General features: G+C 38.3%; 1 protein-coding gene across 2 annotated transcripts in view; it reads right to left on the minus strand.

The window, feature by feature from the left end:
* BTBD7 (BTB (POZ) domain containing 7) overlaps positions 1-18916 on the minus strand; it is an 88683-nt gene that overhangs the window by 41226 nt on the left and 28541 nt on the right. For both annotated transcript variants that reach the window (XM_010836211.1, XM_010836212.1), the window contains exons 2-3: positions 15296-15483; positions 13735-14814 (exon numbers count right to left, since the gene is read on the minus strand). In XM_010836211.1, coding sequence (XP_010834513.1) covers positions 13735-14814; positions 15296-15377 — 1162 coding nt within the window. In that variant the 5' untranslated portion in view covers positions 15378-15483. The remainder of the gene's footprint in view (positions 1-13734; positions 14815-15295; positions 15484-18916) is intronic.

The following is an 18916-nucleotide window of genomic DNA, read 5'->3' on the forward strand; positions in this document are numbered from 1 at the left end:
AAAGGAGTTCGTCAAGGCTGTATATTGTCACCCGGTTTATTTAACTTACATGCAGAGTACATCATGAGAAACGCTGGACTGGAAGAAACACAAGCTGGAATCAAGATTGCTGGGAGAAATATCAATAACCTCAGATATGCAGATGACACCACCCTTATGGCAGAAAGTGAAGAGGAACTCAAAAGCCTCTTGATGAAAGTGAAAGTGGAGAGCGAAAAAGTTGGCTTAAAGCTCAGCATTCAGAAAACAAAGATCATGGCATCCAGTCCCATCACTTCATGGGAAATGGATGGGGAAACAGTGGAAACAGTGTCAGACTTTATTTTTCGGGGCTCCAAAATCACTGCAGATGGTGACTGCAGCCAAGAAATTAAAAGACGCTTACTCCTTGGAAGGAAAGTTATGACCAACCTAGATAGCATATTCAAAAGCAGAGACATTACTTTGTCATCAAAGGTCCGGCTAGTCAAGGCTATGGTTTTTCCTGTGGTCATGTATGGATGTCAGAGTTGGACTGTGAAGAAGGCTAAGCGCCGAAGAATTGATGCTTTTGAACTGTGGTGTTGGAGAAGACTCTTGAGAGTCCCTTGGACTGCAAGGAGATCCAGCCAGTCCATTCTGAAGGAGATCAGCCCTGGGATTTCTTTGGAAGGAATGATGCTGAAGCTGAAACTCCAGTACTTTGGCCACCTCATGCGAAGAGTTGACTCATTGGAAAAGACTCTGATGCTGGGAGGGATTGGGGGCAGGAGGAGAAGGGGACGACAGAGGATGAGATGGCTGGATGGCATCACTGACTAGATGGACGTGAGTCTGAGTGAACTCCGGGAGTTGGTGATGGACAGGGAGGCCTGGCGTCCTGCGATTCATGGGGTCTCAAAGAGTCGGACCCGAGTGAGTGACTGATCTGATCTTATACAGATTTTATCTGCTTAAAGAAAGTATACATTTAAAATAAAAACACTATTTCTGGAAAAATTCTGATGGTTTCCACCTGCATGCTTCAACCAAAGAGATCTTTCAGAAAATATAAATTTAATCAGGTCACATGCTCAGGATAAAACCAAACGTCTCAGCGTGGTATACCAAGTTCTTTATTACCTAGCCGTGCTGGTTGCTACAGCCTCATTTCTTGCTACATCATACCTCTCTCTCATCTCTGCAACCCCTACAACCTCCCCGCCAAAACCAGAAGTGCCCTCCCTTATCTCTAGACCTTGCCACCTGAAGTTCCTTCTGCTTGATATGGGCCTCTTTATCTCCAATCTTTATTTACTTAACTCCTATTCATTCTCCAGGTCACAACTTCTCTGTAGAGTTCTTCTAGATACCGTCTCTCCTTCCCTAACTCCATATATTGAGGTTAGGACTTCTCTCTTCCTATGTGCTCCCTACTGGTCAGGGCTTTACTCTATTGGGGCATTTATACATCGGAACTGCCTACTGGCACCCACCACCAGACTATCTAATTCATTACTTTACTCTCAGAGTCTGGCATACAGTAAGAGCTCAGTTAAGTGTTTGCTAAATGAGTAAGTCTAGGAATCACAGTGCTAATTCTACAGAAAGATCCACTGGAATCAAGGTTCTATTCCTCCCTCCCTCAACAATGTTCCATTTTTACCTTTGAAAGCTCAGGCAGCTGTTATTCTCTCAGGTTTACAGACCTATTGTGATGACCAGGTTTACAACATTCTGTCTACTTCTATTTCACTTAGTACTTCTAGAAATCTGATAATTAAAAGGTAGGTTAGGACGGGGTTCACACCACTGAAGACTTCAAATACCTAATACTTTTACTTACATTTACAAACAAAAACTATCAATCCAGAATTTGAGATGAGGCAATAAAAAAGCAATTAATCATACATTTCTGAACCTTTCACAATTAGATACAAGCTCATTAGATATAAGCTCAGAAAGATATCAAGGTTTAGAAAACCAATATGACGCCCATCTATTTTCTACAAATAGTTTAGTGAATCAGGTTCCAAAATTCAGTACTGTCTTTTTTGGGGGCCGAGCCATGTGGCATGTGGGATCTTGATTTCCCAACCAGGGAAAGAACCAGCACCGCCGTGCAGGGGAATCACAGAGTCGTAACCACTGGACTGCCGTGGAAGTACCAGCACTGTTCTTCAATGCAAACATTAATAGGACATAACTGACAGTGAAAACAGTGTTAAATCAAACCCACTTCAGGGGCCTATTACGGTTGAAGAGGAACTTGGTTAAAAACAAAGACATGTAAGTGTGCAAACAGTGTTTTCAGTTTTCTGGCACAACTTTCAGATGTGTGGATGTTTCACCTTCAAGTGCCTTGACATGTAAAAACATTTACTGGAAGTCTTATGGACATGTCCACGCTAAGCATGAAACATAAAAATGTTTTAGTGAAGAGAACAAAAACAGAGCTCAAAGCCTTGTAATTTATCAAAGCTACCCACTTCATGGAGACACACTTAGTGAGGCTAGCTCATGTTAACTTATAATAGAAATTGATACTCCTCTTCATCTAAATATGAGAAAAAATAGTTGTGAGGCAAGAACTTTCTAGTCAGTTTATATTCACTGAATATTTTAGCCGGTCCATAAATTAACACTCTAAGAGGAGATATTTATAAAAAGGTACTATTCGTCAACAGTGTTTTTCACTGAGGAGTGAGTCTAAAGGGTTTTTAAAACAACTTTTGTATTATTTGAATTATCTGAATATCCAATCAGGGCATCCTTTATATTTTTAGAAACAAAAATATAGTTATTAAAATAAAGTGTTAGTCACTCAATCTTTGCGACCTCATGGACGACAGCCCACCATGCTCCTCTCTCCATGGAATTCTCCAGGCAAGAGTACTGGAGTGGATTGCCATTCCCTTCTCCAGGGCATCTTCCCAACTCAGGGACTGAACCTGGCTCTCCCACTTTGCAGGCAGATTCTTTACCCTCTGAGCACTAGGGAAGCCTGGGTAGCTATTCTTTACTGACATCATTTCCCCAAAGTTTATTAAGTATGTAAAAAGCAAGACACAGGATAACATGTATAGTGTGGTACTATTATATCACAACAGAACAAGAGATGCACTGAAATATACAAACACATTCAAAAATATTCAGAGGTTTGTAAGAAAACTCAAAACTGTTCAAAGTCTGTCATCAATATGCATTTGGGGAAAGGAGTGGTAGTAGATGAAAATACGGTTTCTCGATGAGTGTTACTGAACACACTGTCTAAAGTTTCTTAAAGTGTTAAGTAAAGGGACTTCCCTGGCGCTCCAGTGGTTAGGACTCTGTCTTTCCACTGCAGGCGGCACAGATCTGATCCCTGGTTGTGGAACTAAGATCCCATCCTCCATCCCCACCACCCCAAAAAAGGAAAAAAATATAATAGAAGCTTCACTACTTCATACAGAGTTGGTGCTCAGTAAATGTTTGTTTTGCAGTCCATTTTTTGATCAGTAGATGTGGCCTTGGAAAAGTAACAAGTTACTCACCTCATCTCTAAAACAAACAGGATGATAGCAGTTACCACACAAGCTACTGTAAAGCTTAAGGGAGGTCTTACACATCACGAATTTAGCCCAATGTTTTGCACACAGTAACAGCTAAATATTCTAATCTATCTGAATTTCTAGAACAGTTTTCTCCAGCCACTTTCAAAACCAGAAGTGGACAAAATGCTTGTGTCTGGTCAGAGTTCTTCTACTTTGGATTTTTTAGGAGTTAAGTGCAATATTTGGTTTTAAGGCAGAAATGGCAACTTTGTATCTCAAAACTGAGTTTGAAAAGGCAGGAGACTTGTTGAATACAGAGGCTCTTCCTTCTGTCATTTTCCTTCCTCACTTACTAATACCCTCTCCCAATCCTGTTTTCCATGTATCAGTCTAAGATGCATCTTAGACTGCATTAGTTTCTGCACTTCTTGGCAACAGAAAGCATAAGAGGAGTAGTCAAAATCTGACAATGGCAGAGTTAGAAAAATAAAAATAACTTGCGGCTTTAGGAAATGGCCCATTCAGGCTGTTTTCTCAGTGCTTCTAAGAGAAAAAGGGACTATAACCGAATCAAAGCAAAATGGGAGTTTACACTAAAAAGCCCACCACCGCAGGGAACACTGTATGTACCATTTTTTTTTAATGGCTCTGTTTTGCCATCTAACATTGGATATTTCTTGCAATTGTATCATTGTTTTTTAAAAAGTCTTAATTAATCTGGTAAACTTTTTAGACTTTGGAAACTTGAAACTGTGCTGTCAAATGATGTGTACGGAAAATAACTCAATGCTTATCTTCAGAAATTGTCTACTAAGAGTTAATGTAAATAAATTTAAAAACCATTTGTTAAAGCCCAACTGTGAGCCAGGCACAGTGTTTGGTGCCTGCACTTCTATGAAGAGGAATAAATGAGCTCAGGCTGAGGAATCTAGACAGAATTTACATGGTTAGTATGTGGCAGAGGCAGTATGAGAACACAGATCTAACTCCAGACTTCATATTTATAAAATATTAATACCATTAAATTTGGGCATTGTTATGTATCTCTGAATCTCTCTGGGCAAATGGAAGACCTATTCTGCAAGCTTCATGGGGCTGCTGTAAAAATGACATTAAGCAGCATATGCTTGCAGTTCAAGATGGTGGAGTAGAAGGATCTATGCTCATCTCCTCTTGCGAGAGCACCAAAATTTCAACTAGCTGTTGAACAACCATCCACAGGAGGACACTGGAACCCACTAATAAAGATACCCCACATCCAAAGACAAAGAAGAAGCTGCAGTGAGATGGTAGGAGAGGCGTAATCATGATATAATCAAATCCCATACCCGCTGGGTAGGTGGCCCACAGACTAAACAACAATAATACCAATGAAGTTGTCACACTATTGTTGAAGGTTACATTCTGAACCTAAGTCAGGATTCCCAGCCTGGGGATCCGACAAAGGAACTGGGAATCCCAAGGGAATTTGGCCCTGAGGGCCAGAGGGATTTGATTAAAGGCTTTCCAGGGACTGACCGGAGAAGGCAATGGCACCCCACTCCAGTACTCTTGACTGGAAAATCCCATGGACGGAGGAGCCTGGTGGGCTGCAGTCCATGGGGTTGCTAAGAGTCGGACTCGACTGAGCGACTTCACTTTCACTTTTATGCATTGGAGAAGGAAATGGCAACCCACTCCAGTGTTCTTGACTGGAGAATCCCAGGGACGGGGGAGCCTGGTGGGCTGCCGTCTACGGGGTCACACAGAGTCGGACATGACTGAAGCAACGCAGCAGCAGCACCAGCAGCAGCAGCAGGGACTGACTGAACTAAATGTGAAATAAGTACAGTTGTATGGTAGTTCTAATGTTCTTTGGCATTGACCTTTGGGATTGCTCTTCAGTCCCTGGAAAGCTCGCACAGGGTTGGACACGACTGCTGCGACTTAGCAGCAGCAGCAGCATGGACCAAGAAAGTAAAGAGCTGATGAGACAATTTTATTAGAAATTTAACTTAAAACTGAGTTTAACAGTACAGAAGTATACATCATTTAGACCACATATAAATTTATTTTTATAAATAATACTTGATATTTATCTCCTTGATTTAGGCTCACTGTTCTCTCTTTTTTACAACTAGGGTTAAACATTGATTACACTCTCCCCTTTTTTAAAAGAAAAAGTTATGCAGTCTGCATGGGTACTAAAGATAATTCAAAATATATAACTGAGAGTCTATTAAGAGCAAAGGCCTGTGTTAGGTTCTTTGGGTGATTCAAAGATGACTCAGATTTGGAACTTGTCTTTAGAAAATATAGTTGGTACAAGTTGGTAGAGGAAAGTTACACAGGTTAATTTCAAAACAAGTCAGAAGATGTAAAAACCTAAAAGAATGATAAAAGAAGTGTTTTAGAGGTTTGCAAGAAGCAGGAACACTTAATTTGCAATGCCTAAGACAAAACACGGGAAGTAGAATATGAGTTTGGTCTTAAAGGCAAGGGTAGAATTTAGACATTTAGTGAACAAAGTCAAAGATATTATAAAACCAAAGAACAGTGTGCGCAGAGGGTCAGAGGTGAAGAGTTTATATGAACAAGTTTTTGGAGAAGGAAATGGCAACCCAGTGTTCTTGCCTGGAGAATCCCAGGGACGGGGGAGCCTGGTAGGCTGCCTTCTATGGGGTTGCACAGAGTTGGACACGACTGAAGCGACTTAGCAGCAGCAGCAGCAGCAGCAGTAGCAGCAGCATGAACAAGTTTGAGTTATAAAATAAAATGTGGAATTAAATATTTTAAATATTACACATTGGAACCTTATTCACAATTTTGAGTTAAGTGCTAAATTTCATTATGATTAAAGATGTATAACTTGAGTCATTTGAACTGCCATTCCTGAAACAGGAATTCTTCAACCATATCCCATGTTTAACTGAAACCTGTATTTACTACTTTGATCTGTTGATGATGGTATTTAACTTAGCTCCACTGTTCTCTAGCAAGTATATCCAGACTAAGCTGCCGAAGAGGAAACAATTAGAGGGAGAAGCAAAATGAACTACCAGAGCAACCAAATGGAGACAGAAGGGAGCGTGTTAACATGGGGACAATGGAGAGGATGGGAAGAGGGAGGAATGGATTAGAGTGGGGCCAGTTTTTGTTATTCTGTATTTGTATCAAGTCACATACTCCTGGAATCTGACCAAGTTGCTAAGAGAAAAAATTAGGTCATTGCTTTCAGTTGTTTCTCTGTTAAGAGTTTTAATTCAATAAAGTATAATCATATGCATTACAACTAAAAACAGGGGCAATGCATTTCAGAAGCTATTTTGGAACTAAAGCTATAAATAAACTTCATATTCCAAAGACTGAAAAATACATTTTTGATCAATATAAAAAAAACAAATCTGTATTTTAGAGCACACAACTGTAAGACACCCCTGACTGGAATACGCACGCAGATGCTGGTGCTAACTCAACAGTATTTATGAAAAGGAAACAGAAGCTCTACTGGCCTGTGGGTTGTTAAAGTTCATGAGAAAATCTATAGTTCCCCTAAAGAGTCGGTATTTACTAAAAGAATTACAAATCAATAAATAATACATTCTCACTGTTCTCACGTTTTCAGAGCTGTTTATGCAGTGTATTCTAAGGTCATTGTGTAAAGTCAGTGATTAAACACCTGGTCCTTCATCTGAAGCTCTTCCAATCTAGTCATTTATTTTGGAATTTTATACACTAGTCTTTCAATATAGTTACTGTTATGAACTAGGCTTCTAAGCTGCAACCACAGAAAACAACTTCAGTTGGCTTAAACAGAAAAGGAATTTATCTGAAAGGATACTGCGAGCCCAGAGTTGCTGGGAAAGTTGGAGAGCGGGCTCAGAGTACAAACAACAAAGGAAGACTGCGAGTTGAGTACTACAGCACAGAACAGCCCAGCGAGGGCCCCTCGTGGCCTGGGACCCAGGCCAAAACTGCCCCTGGACAGTGAACGCCATCACTGGCGCCACTGACACTGATTCCTCTGCTTTTCCACTAGGTGTTGCTGTTCCCACCGTGCTTCCAGAAAGAATTCTCTACAGTCCCCAAATCTCTGTGCCATCAATGCTCTAGATTCAAAAAGTCTAGGTCACGTGGGGGAGCCCTGACCACAGAGAAGACTGAGAAAACACTGGGAGGGGGGCTCTGTCTTCTATCAAGACCTACGTGGTATGGAACTGCCCAACGCAAAGAAGGAGTTCCTCACTCGGGGCTGCTGAAAAAGTCAAATAACTGACCTGGGAATACTTGTCTATCCAGGAAAGAATGGCCTGCTCAGCACAAAGCCCTCTGTTCTCTGGCTAAGTGCTCGAAAGCAGTCTGAGTGGTGACCTACCCAGCTAGCCCACAATTCCCCCACCCCCAAGCAGTTCAGTCCCAACAGGCTCACAGCTGAGATTGCTCTGAGTTGTTCCTACACCAGTCTGGTTGGCTCCTACAACTAGGCCACAGTGGCCTCTCACTATCATTCTTAGACGTTGTTTTTCACACTGCTCCCCTGTCTCACCATGCTGATTCCTGGGCTTCAGGTTGGAAGAGCTGGTGTGGCTCACAGCTTCATCCCTTACAAGACTGGGAAAATGCTAGTTATTCATTTCTGAGCCCTGCCATACTCATAGGTTGTCAAGATAACCAAATGAGAGGAAAGTAAAGGCTCCATGTAGACCAAAATTATAAGCATGATCTCATTAATTAACAGCCCTGATAGGTATGATAAATTCCCTAGTTCTTCAGGACCGTGGCCAATCCAGATCTCGCTGGTTCTTCTGGGTACTGATGTCACATCTTTATTATAAAAAATTAATTTTGTAATCAAAGCAATATAGGCTCATAATTTACAAAGTCTTATACTTAGTAGCAATAAAAAGTGTACTAAAAGCAAAACCTTCTGTCCTTATCTCTCCTTCACTCAGTCTTGCTTCCCAGAGGCAACTATGCTCAATTTTTTAGTATCTATCTTCTGATATTTATCTCTTTATAATTATAATTTTATAAATTTTATTAAACCAACACTCAGTGTTCAAATCATAATGACTACTTAAATACTACTTACTGCTGAACCAAACTGTATACTAGAATTATATTTTCTTCCATATTTAACTTTAAATTTTCTTGGAAATTATTAATTTCCTCTTTTCTCACTTGCTTCACTTTTAATAAATTAGCAACAGCTAATTTTTCACAAGTGTACCAAAAGATCTGTAATACTTCTTTCAATGTCACTTGTCACTTAATTTTCAAACATTCAGGTAATTGGTCTCTTCCGATATCTACTTCTTGGACACTCTCCTCCTCCTCGTCCAGTCTAGACTAGATATCCACTACATCTAATGCACAGCTAGTATCTAGGATTTCCTTTTCTTCTTTCTGGTGTTAGACCCCATTTTTTGGGTCCAACACTTGCTGGTTCTTCGTTTACTTCATCATTTAGTGGAATACATCCTTAGTTGCTTCCTAAGTAGGGGTACAGGGGAATTAAAATTTTTGAGGCATGACTGGAAAATGCATTTATTTAGCCTGACATTTGACTGACTGTTTGGCTTTGTGTTTAAAACAATTTTCCATCATCTTTTTAAAGGTACATTCAGTTGTTGCTACTGGAAAGTTCACTATCATTGTTTCCTATTTCTTGTATGGAACTTACCCTTTCACCTCCCAATGATTTTACAATCTTCTCTTTTTCTCTGGTGTTTTCTAGTGACAGGGATGAAATTTTTAAAATACAGAAATCCCTTTAGCTTCGGCAATATTTATTACATTACTCCTTAGATACTGTCTTCTCTTCCATTTTCTCTAGTATATATTCTACAGCTGTTATTTAAGACGCTACAGTTTCTGGATGAATACTCGTTTTCTTATTTGTCTCCACTGTTGTCCATCTCTTTGCTAATCTGTTCTACTTTCCAGATTCCTTCAATTTTCCCTTCTAATCCTCCTACAATTTTCATTTCTAAAAGCTCCTCTTTTCACTTTTATAGCATCCTATGTATGTCTCGTTGTTCAATATTCTTTTATGTAAGGATATTTTGATTCTATTGACGTTTTCTTCTCTCCCTTCATTGTCTGTTTCCTCTAGCATGTGTTCTTATTTCTGTCTCAATCTGCAAGCTTTTCTCAAACATCCAGTGGAAGACTAAGGCAGTTTAACAGCTATTTGGAAGGTCTGTTGCACAAGCAGGCTTGCTGACTGCTGTCTTCCCTGTAGGACATCTGGAAGGCAAACCGGCTTTTTCACTGTATAACTCCTGAGCATCATTTCATCATGAAACCCCAAAGCAGGTCTATATATGCTCTTCATATAGACCACTTCGGCAGCACCTGTTTATTGTCTGCTATCTGTCCAGTTTGGACCAGAGCAGGGAAAGGTAGAGTGTGTAGGCTTTCACATAATTCCACATCTCAATCCTGTGCCTTATCCCCACCCTTCTTTATAGCTATTTCCAGATGTGGAATCTATTTTCCTTTCTTTGAAAATAAATCTCAGGACTCTCGTGTTTAGAAGGGAATTGAGGAGGCAGGTCAGGATTTGCCACCTAGCTGCAACGACGTCAATGCAAGAACAGACAGGTGGATCACTTAAGCAGAATGAAAAGTGCTAAACCATGTATTCACGGGAGCTTAATAAAGGATAGCACACATGAGTAAGCTGAAGCCTCATTACCTGTTAATTCACCTCCCTAATAGTGATTGCCTACTTCTCTGAATAAAATACATTCTCAGTGTAAGCCAAGAATCCTCCCTTTTATCCACTTGCCAAATTACTCTGGCTGTCTGCCTATACTGTCTCTTTTTATGATGTTCTTAAAACTATTAAATCACCTCTCCACCTTGAAGAGCATATGTTGTCTCAATGTCCTAGCTTCCCTTGATAGAATTTGTCTCCTTTTAAAACTGGGCTTTAATTTTTAAAGTCAAACCTAATTTGGAATAAAAAGGTTAACTGTCATTAGTTCATAAACATTTACTCAGTGCCTATTATGCCCCAGGCACTGGGGATACAAGGATGAGAACAATATGATCTTATACTCAAGCTGCCAGTCTAGTCTCACAGGCTTTCTTAACCAGGAGTCTTCAACTGAATCAAAGAAGACAGAAAATTATTTTGGGGACTATTTTCTTAATTCTCTCCAAAATGGTATGTAACTAGTACCACACTAAATGCAGTGGAGAGATGCTAATTCATTACACGTAATAGATGCCTCAGAGTATTATAGGTTTAGTCTGCTTGCATAACTCTAGTTGAAACCTGAGTGACAAATGGCCAGATACAACAGTCTGATAAATAGTATGCACCAGTTTGCTAGGGATAAAATTACAGTAAAATCTTAAAAACAAGTTACTTAAAAAAAATTTTGCAAACTAGTCTCAATATGGAGTTTAGTCAATATAATAAAAAATTATTTTTTAAAATGTAAAAAGTTAGTTTTAGAAGAGACTGTGGTAGTGAATAATATATGCTGTGATGATTTTCATTTAGCATTTAACATTTATTGAATGCTTACTATGTCCTGGGCACTGTTCAGATCAGTTGATATGTATTACTTCCTTTAATCCTCATAATCCTACCTCATAGTGTTACTATTCTTATTTCACAAATGGGAAAACAGGGGCTTAGAGATGACTTACTTTAAGGTTAAACAAGTTAAAACATGATAGTAAAGAATTCAAATCCAGTTTGTCTGGTTTCAGAGCCTGAGATCTTAAGCTTTATGGTATAAAATCCCTCTTCAAGTGACTAGTCTCCTTCCCGTGGGAATGGGGCAAAACTATGCTGGTTGGTTGGTTATATGGTTGGTTATGGTTGGTTATATGGTTGGTTATGGTTGGTTATATATAAACCCTAGTATGAACAGCCTAATGGGTATGGGAGAAAGGTAATGCCTACATGGTGTACAAAAAGCAAAACATCAAGTAACTCAAACTCTGTAGTTTGAAAAATGAAAAATTTGAATTTGAATAATACAGAGTCATGTATATCCAAATTTAAGGGAATATTTGTTTGCTTGTTTTAAGTAGCCAAAATTAAAGTTCTATAAGGAGTGTTGTTTTATAGCCCTAAATGTGCTCCAAAAAATAAAATTTCTAGCTACTGATAAATTATACGTATAAAAATTTAACTCAACATAAAAAAAAAAACCACTCTAGATCAAATATTATCCAAGATCCCAAGAGCTAGTTCACCATTTTACTTTCTGTTAAAAACTTAACAACAAAACAAAAAAAACTATACCAAGGGATGCTTTCCCAGTTTTAAAAACAGTAAAGTATACACAATACACTTTGGTTTCTTATTAAATGTTTCAAAAATAAAACCATTTTGAGAAAAGAGTGATATTACACCTTTATGGTAGTGCTGCAAACTGTTTTTCTGTAGAGGCATTTTCTGACAAATTTGGTTTTACAGAGTCAAAGAATGGTAGGGCAAGCTGCTAGGTTATTTTTAATAACATATTTTCCTATAGTCTGATATCTAATGGTCTATTACTCATAGTTTTTGTTTTGAACTAGCAAGAAAATATTTTAATGACATTTTGATTTGGCAATAAAACAAAATTAGTAATATTACTACACAGGAAATAGTAAAATAAGATTTTAAGATTCTTTATGTAATAGAAATCTCAATTTTTTTCACTCATGCTTATCATTGTCTTCCAATAATGTCTTCCATTTTATTCCTGACATTGTTATTTAACTGGGGCTTTTATTTTTTTTCAAAGTTCTACTGACTTGTTGATTCACCCACACAATACAGATTTTTTTCCAAACTAGAAAAATGTGCTTGCTGCTGCTGCTGCTAAGTCACTTCAGTCATGTCTGACTCTGTGCGACCCCATAGACGGCAGCCCACCAGGCTCCCCCGTCCCTGGGATTCTCCAGGCAAGAACACTGGAGTAGGTTGCCATTTCCTTCTCCAATGCATGAAAGTGAAAAGTGAAAGAGAAGTCGCTCAGTCGTGTCTGACTCTTAGCAATCCCATGGACTGCAGCCTACCAGGCTCCTCTGTCCATGGGATTTTCTAGGCAAGAGTAGTGGAGAGTGGGGTGACACTGCCCTCTCCAGAAAAATGTGCTTAGTTTTCCTTATGTAAATATATATCTTTTACTCAAATCATGAATTCTCTGCTAATTTGCAACTTCTAGTGTTCTTTTAGCAAACACTCATCAGCTAAATTTCTGAAGTACCTTCATGTCATATAGCTTGTTTTCTTTTAATATACGATCATAGAAAGCTAAGGGTACATTCTGTGAAGACAGCGAATTCCCTTTCTCTCTCACGGAAGGTCACTTTCCAGCTCTGAAATGTTATGATTCTAATGTTTACCACAAATATACACTAAAAGATATATTCTTCTAGTGTAGCTGTAGTGCAATTATTTGCCTGTAACACAAAAAATGTGTCATTCCAACTTACTAATTTTAGTTTAAATTAAATGAAGGCGGCACATGAGTTTAAGAACAAACTGTGCTTTATACTCCATAAGCTATTGCTTGATGCACAGCTGAACTTGAAAAGATAAGAGAATATTTTAAAAATTTAAGTCAGAAACCTTGCCCAATTCTTTGATTCAAATAAATCTGTATCTAAATGAGACTATCTTCATTTTTGTAATGAACTTTCATTCTTATTCTAAATATTTAAGTATCAATAAGGCACCGAGTATCTATATGAGAATCTAAGTTACCCAACGAGTCTCAGACCAAGAATAACCTTGAAATCTGGCAAACAGGACTAGCTCAAAGCTCAAGAGCAGACAGGGCGGTAGCTGGGTCATTACATATTCTCACATCTATCATCTTACATTAGGGAAGAAAGAGCCTCAAGTCTCATTTATTCTTTTTTTTTTTTTTTTTTTTTAATATTTTTTTCATTTATTTGGCTGCACCAGGTCTTAGTTGCAGCATGTGGGATCTAGTTCCCTGACCAGGGATCAAACCTGGGCCCCCTGCTTTGGGAGCTGAGAGAGTTAACCACTGGACCAGCAGGGAAGTCCCTCATTTATTCTTAATCATTAGTTGTGAATGCTTGGTATTAATACCAAATGAAGAGCTACATTAACATTAACCCCCATTCTGTCTCAGATGTCATAACTACAGATTTGAAAAAACTGACTCTGTCACATCCCAAACACTGAAATCATGGAACATACTGGTCGTGCTTTCAATCTGGAAGACAAATGTGCAATTCAAGAGATCAAGATTAAAATTAAAAATCAGAATTTCATTACCTTGTGCAAGCATGTTAAATTCCAAGAACAGTGCTATGTGGTAAAGCTCCATGGCTTCTTCTGCCCTGGTCATGTTTGGCTTCCCTGCGACGAGAGCCTGAACTTCACTGAGACTCCCCACAGAGGGGCTACAGTGCAAAACGGCCAGGTCCACCATGTCAGTATACATACAGTGTAATATCACTTTTGCATATTTTTTTGGTATAATGGACTCATCTAATATAATTCTTGTGGGAGTCCTCAAAGTTCGGTCTGTGATTTCTTCACCAGTCCGTATCCTTCTTTGTAATAAATTTCGAAAAAATGGGGACCGTGCTGAAATAATAGCCTTGTGAGCTTTGAGCTCTTCATCTAAACAGTTCTGATTTCCACCAAAAGCTTCAACCAGTTCAGAGTCTGAAGAAAAACTAAGGACGACATCATAATAGCACATGTAATCAAAGAGTCCACGCATATCTACATCAAGGGAATTTGGTGTTCCAAATTCTTCCCTAAGCTGAACGAGGATATCAACATTTTGAAACCTTGAGTCCTCCATTCCAAACTCTCCCGTGTAAAGGTAGTGGAGCAAAGCAGAAAACATGGGCATATCTATACCAGCTGTATTGATGTCCATGATGATCTCTGCCCCATATTCAGGTGAGGAAGAAAGTAGTGTTTTAAAAAATGGACATCTTGCCGCCAAAATGGCACGATGAACAGGAAAGCAAGTTTCTTGAAATATTAAGTCTACATCAGTACAATACTTGTACTCATAAAGATCGGCCATATCTTTCTGCAATGTCCGGGCTTCTGGTCTAGCCACACTGGCTTGTAAAGAAAGCTCCTTTAAGGCTGAAGTTCCCTCATATTCCTCCACTAATGCATTGACATCTCGAACATCCCACCCAGAGAGGAGTTCTCGCATCTGCTTGGCGTGATCAGCAGACCGATTAGATTTTCGACGCTTGATAAACTTCTTTTTGAGGGTGGCAAGGCCAGAGGTTCTCTTTTTTTTGTCTTGTGGTTTCTCATGGCCATGGTCAAGACTATATAATTTTGATTCACAACCATAGCCTTGCTGAGAATAGGATGATGTCCCTAAGAAGGAAATTAAACAAGTGAAAATTTATTTTTTTCTTAGCAGTCATTTTCAACATTCAATTTAACATACATTTTGTGCTAAAATTTTTACAGACATTTCTGAACCATTCAAGTAAAACTGATTTTTGTTTCTATAAAGGAAGGTTAAAAAGTTCAAGTAACTCATTTTTATATTAAATAAGGAATAGGGAAAAACAGAGCAGATTATTCATTGTAAAAAAATGCTAAATTTCTATGGGCACAATAAATGAAATAAGAAAACAATCAAAGATCAACTGTGCTACAGCAGCTTGGTTAGGATAAGAATCATATAAGCCAGATTTACACCTGGTAGGAAAAAACATGGATGCTGCAGAATTATTATATATATTAACTTTTTCCATAGCTCAACCCTCTTTTCATCCAAAAAGACCACTGAAAACACAATCCTATTTATATCCACAAAAGAAAATGAGGTTAGAAAAACTGAACTGGTTACCTATGAAAGTCTGCTGGGCTTGAGGATTCCCCCCTACTCTCGGGGAGCATGAATGAGGATAGCTAGATGCATTAGCACCCATTTTCTTCAGTCACTCAGGCATTCCATCTGCTGGTTCTTCAGAGTATGATCCCAGAGGCCTTTACGGACTTTCAACCCTGGATCCAGGAGCCTCTTTTCATCCATTTCTTGATATGAAACAAAAATAATTTTATTGTTTCAAATGTATCTCAAATTGCACAGCTAAAAAAGAAAGTTATTGAAAACTTGGCTTTTATTTGCAAATAATAATATACTGTCAAATTCACATGTAAAAATTTCAGAAAATGTAATTAAACAGCTAAATTTGACTTATGTATCAGTGCTACCTGCAATTTTGTGCCAGAAAATGTACCAATTATATACATTCTAAGAAAGCAAAAAGTACCATATCAGATTTATTCAGGCATTTTGCTGAAAGAGGGGGAAGGAAAGATAGTTCAAACTAAATTATCTCTAGGCTACTTGTTCTGTAACAATTTTGAGGAAATTATAATAAATACAGTGAGAAGACACAAGGAAAAACAAAAACTTTCATCTTTCCTCCCCATAAAAGTCCTGAAATAGAAACACTACTTTCTTTTACCTGATATTATGGCTTAGAAAGGATAGGGCAGTACCAGTAACAGATAATTTTAACAATTATAGGATAAATTCCACATTACAGAACCTTAACTCTCAGAGCTGCAAGCTGAAGATATAAGCACAAAAAGAAGAAATTCTAAGAGAGCAGAGTGTTCACAGGATACTTCTAAATCTTTATACCATCCAGATATATAAAATTTATTTGACCAAAAGCAATAATGGTTTAAGAGAAAACACAATTTAAAATCTATTATTGGAACTGTTAGGAAACCAGTCAGTAGGCAGTTAATATGGCCTCATAATGAAGGATGAAATTTTTTAACAGTTAAGAGTTAAACACAAATATCACAAAAACCCTGCTGGAAAATAGAACTATGTCAAGATTCTTGGCATTTATTTTCATTTCTGCTACATAGTGTAACCTTAGGAAATCAAATTTAAGAAAATCACTTAACATCTGTGCTTTCCTTCAATCTTTTCCCACTATAATCATATGGAAGTTCATTTATCTAATAAGCATAGAATTACCTGCCTACAGTGTTCAAGAGGAGACTGGGCAACTCTGCTAACTAGATACTATGAGAAGTAGCAGTAACTTCAATCAAATCATATGCTCACATGTAAATTTAATTTCCTATTTGAAATTTACCTACCATAGAACACAGCACATTAGACTTTTTGTATATATACATTATATATATTATATATAATGTAGAAATATATATGTATATATATAACATATACATTATATATATAATGTAGAAAAGGCAATTTTTTGTGATTCATTTTGAATGCTGTCAATTTTTATAAAATAGAAACTAAATCTGCTTGTGTTAATTTCAGTTCAAACTTCAAAAAACCGTAAGTTTAAATAACGGGCTTCCCTCATGGCTCAGTCAGTAAAGAATCCATCCGCAATGCAGGAGATCACCTGCAATGCAGAAGACCGGGATTCAATCCCTGGGTCAGGAAGATCCCTTGGGGAAGGAAATGGCAAGTCACTCCAGTATTTCTGCCTGGGAAATACCATGGAGAAAGGAGCCTGGTGGGCTATAGTCCATGCGGTCGCAAGAGTCAGAAACGGCTTAGCAACTAAACTACCACCACTACCAAAGTCTGATTAATAAATCTTAATTTTTGAATTCCTTAAAAGCTTCAAGATTCTATTGCATTTTTACTGGTTCTTTAGGAGAAAACAGGCTTTCTTAAAAAAATAATACAAATCAACTGTTTACAAAACAGATTCACAGACATAGAAAACAAATTATGGTTATCAAAGGGGAAGGGGAGGGATAAAGGCTTAACAGATACACACTACTATATACAAAATAGATAAACAACACGGATTTATTCTGTAGCACAGGGAACTATATTCAGTATCTTGTAATAACCTATAATGGAAAGGAATCTGAAGGTATACACCTGGAACTGGCACAATGCTGTCAATCAACTATAAATATTACAACAAAAAAGAAAAAACAGGATCCCGGAAGCCAAGTTTGTGGTCTTATTTTCAAGTCAAGTCCTATTCTCAGTCACTAAAAATTTTTATTTAAAACATAGAAACAGCATCAGCAATCCTATGCAAACAAAGAAGTCTGAAATATACTAAGAAAAAAATCCAGAGTAAAAATATGCAAAATAAAAGCCTTTATCAAAACGAGAAAAAAAAAAGATTAAAAAGACGAGCTCTGAATATGGACGTACTGGTGGATGATGGAAAGTGCTGGTAAAGCGTCACTCCTACAGTAGCCCTCTCACTTCCATCTTTACTCATTCTTGAAGTTCCACGTTGCTTCATTTTGTTGTTTTGCTTTTGATTTCTGATGACTGCAGAGTAAACTCACTAACACAGAACAAAGTATGCTGAAGAAGCAAACCAAGAGCGGAGACTTGGGTCCAGATGAAGAAAAGCCGGAGTGTCTACAGAAATGGACAAAGGTAACCTGCTCTCACTCCATCTCATAAATAAGATGAAGTTGACTATTCTCTCATCTGCGTGTGCATGTGCACACGTGTGCACACACACGAAAAGTATCTTCATCAGAGAATTTTGCAAAGTTTGCAGGGACAGAAAACATTTTTGCACTGGTCTGAGATTTAAACCAGGCCAAAAATGATTAAAAAAAAAAAAGCTCAATTTTATGATTAGCACAATTAGATACTCTATAAGGTATCCCCAGAAAGGTTAGAAAACCTCACCAGCCCCAATGAAGACAAAAGAACACCCCGCAAACACCAGAGAAGTCATAGCTGAGATACTGATGCTTGGCCATTTGCCACTATAATTAGCACCAGAAGGACAGCTGGGGTCTCTGATGAAGTGACTTGAGATAAAAAAGTCTTCAGGACTTAGGGACAGTGTCTCTTCCTGGCAGCTCCAAGTCAATGGAAATCCCCTTCAAGATAAAATGCTTTGGGTGACATTCATATCTCCTATTAGAGCTCTGATACTAAAGTACATAGGCCTTGGAAAGACTTGATGGGAGAGACTTTTTCTGGATCAGATATAATCCTTAAATCCCTCCTGCGTCCCCAATCCCAAATCCCAGGAGTCACTAAAGTTACTAAAGCCATATTTCTCGAAATTCTCAGGAAACAATTTCTTAGGTAACCAAAAACTCATGCCAAATGGAACACAGTATCTTGTTATTTATTTCTTAATTGAATCTGCTGCCTTTACGCTGGAAGTGAGAGTTAGTCACAGTCTTAAAACTCTTCAGGGATATTTTCATTCTGGGCAAGCTTTGATTGTCTCCTACATAAAACAGGATGAAACGTAACCTTTGGATGATAGACAGGAAAGGGAAAGGGAGGGCCTCAGGGACTGGGAGAGGCCCACAGGATGCAAATGGTCCTAGAAAGCTGATAAATCATTTTCCCAGAATCACCTTTCTGGGAGAGCTCCTGCTAATAGTTGACATGACCAATCTCAATCAGAGGATCCAACTGGCTTAAAATAAGCTTCCGTGATTGTAGCATATCCAACTATGGGAG

The sequence above is a fragment of the Bison bison genome, unplaced genomic scaffold, assembly GCF_000754665.1.
Source record: "Bison bison bison isolate TAMUID 2011002044 unplaced genomic scaffold, Bison_UMD1.0 scf7180017864061, whole genome shotgun sequence".
NCBI classification, from domain to species: Eukaryota; Metazoa; Chordata; class Mammalia; order Artiodactyla; family Bovidae; genus Bison; species Bison bison.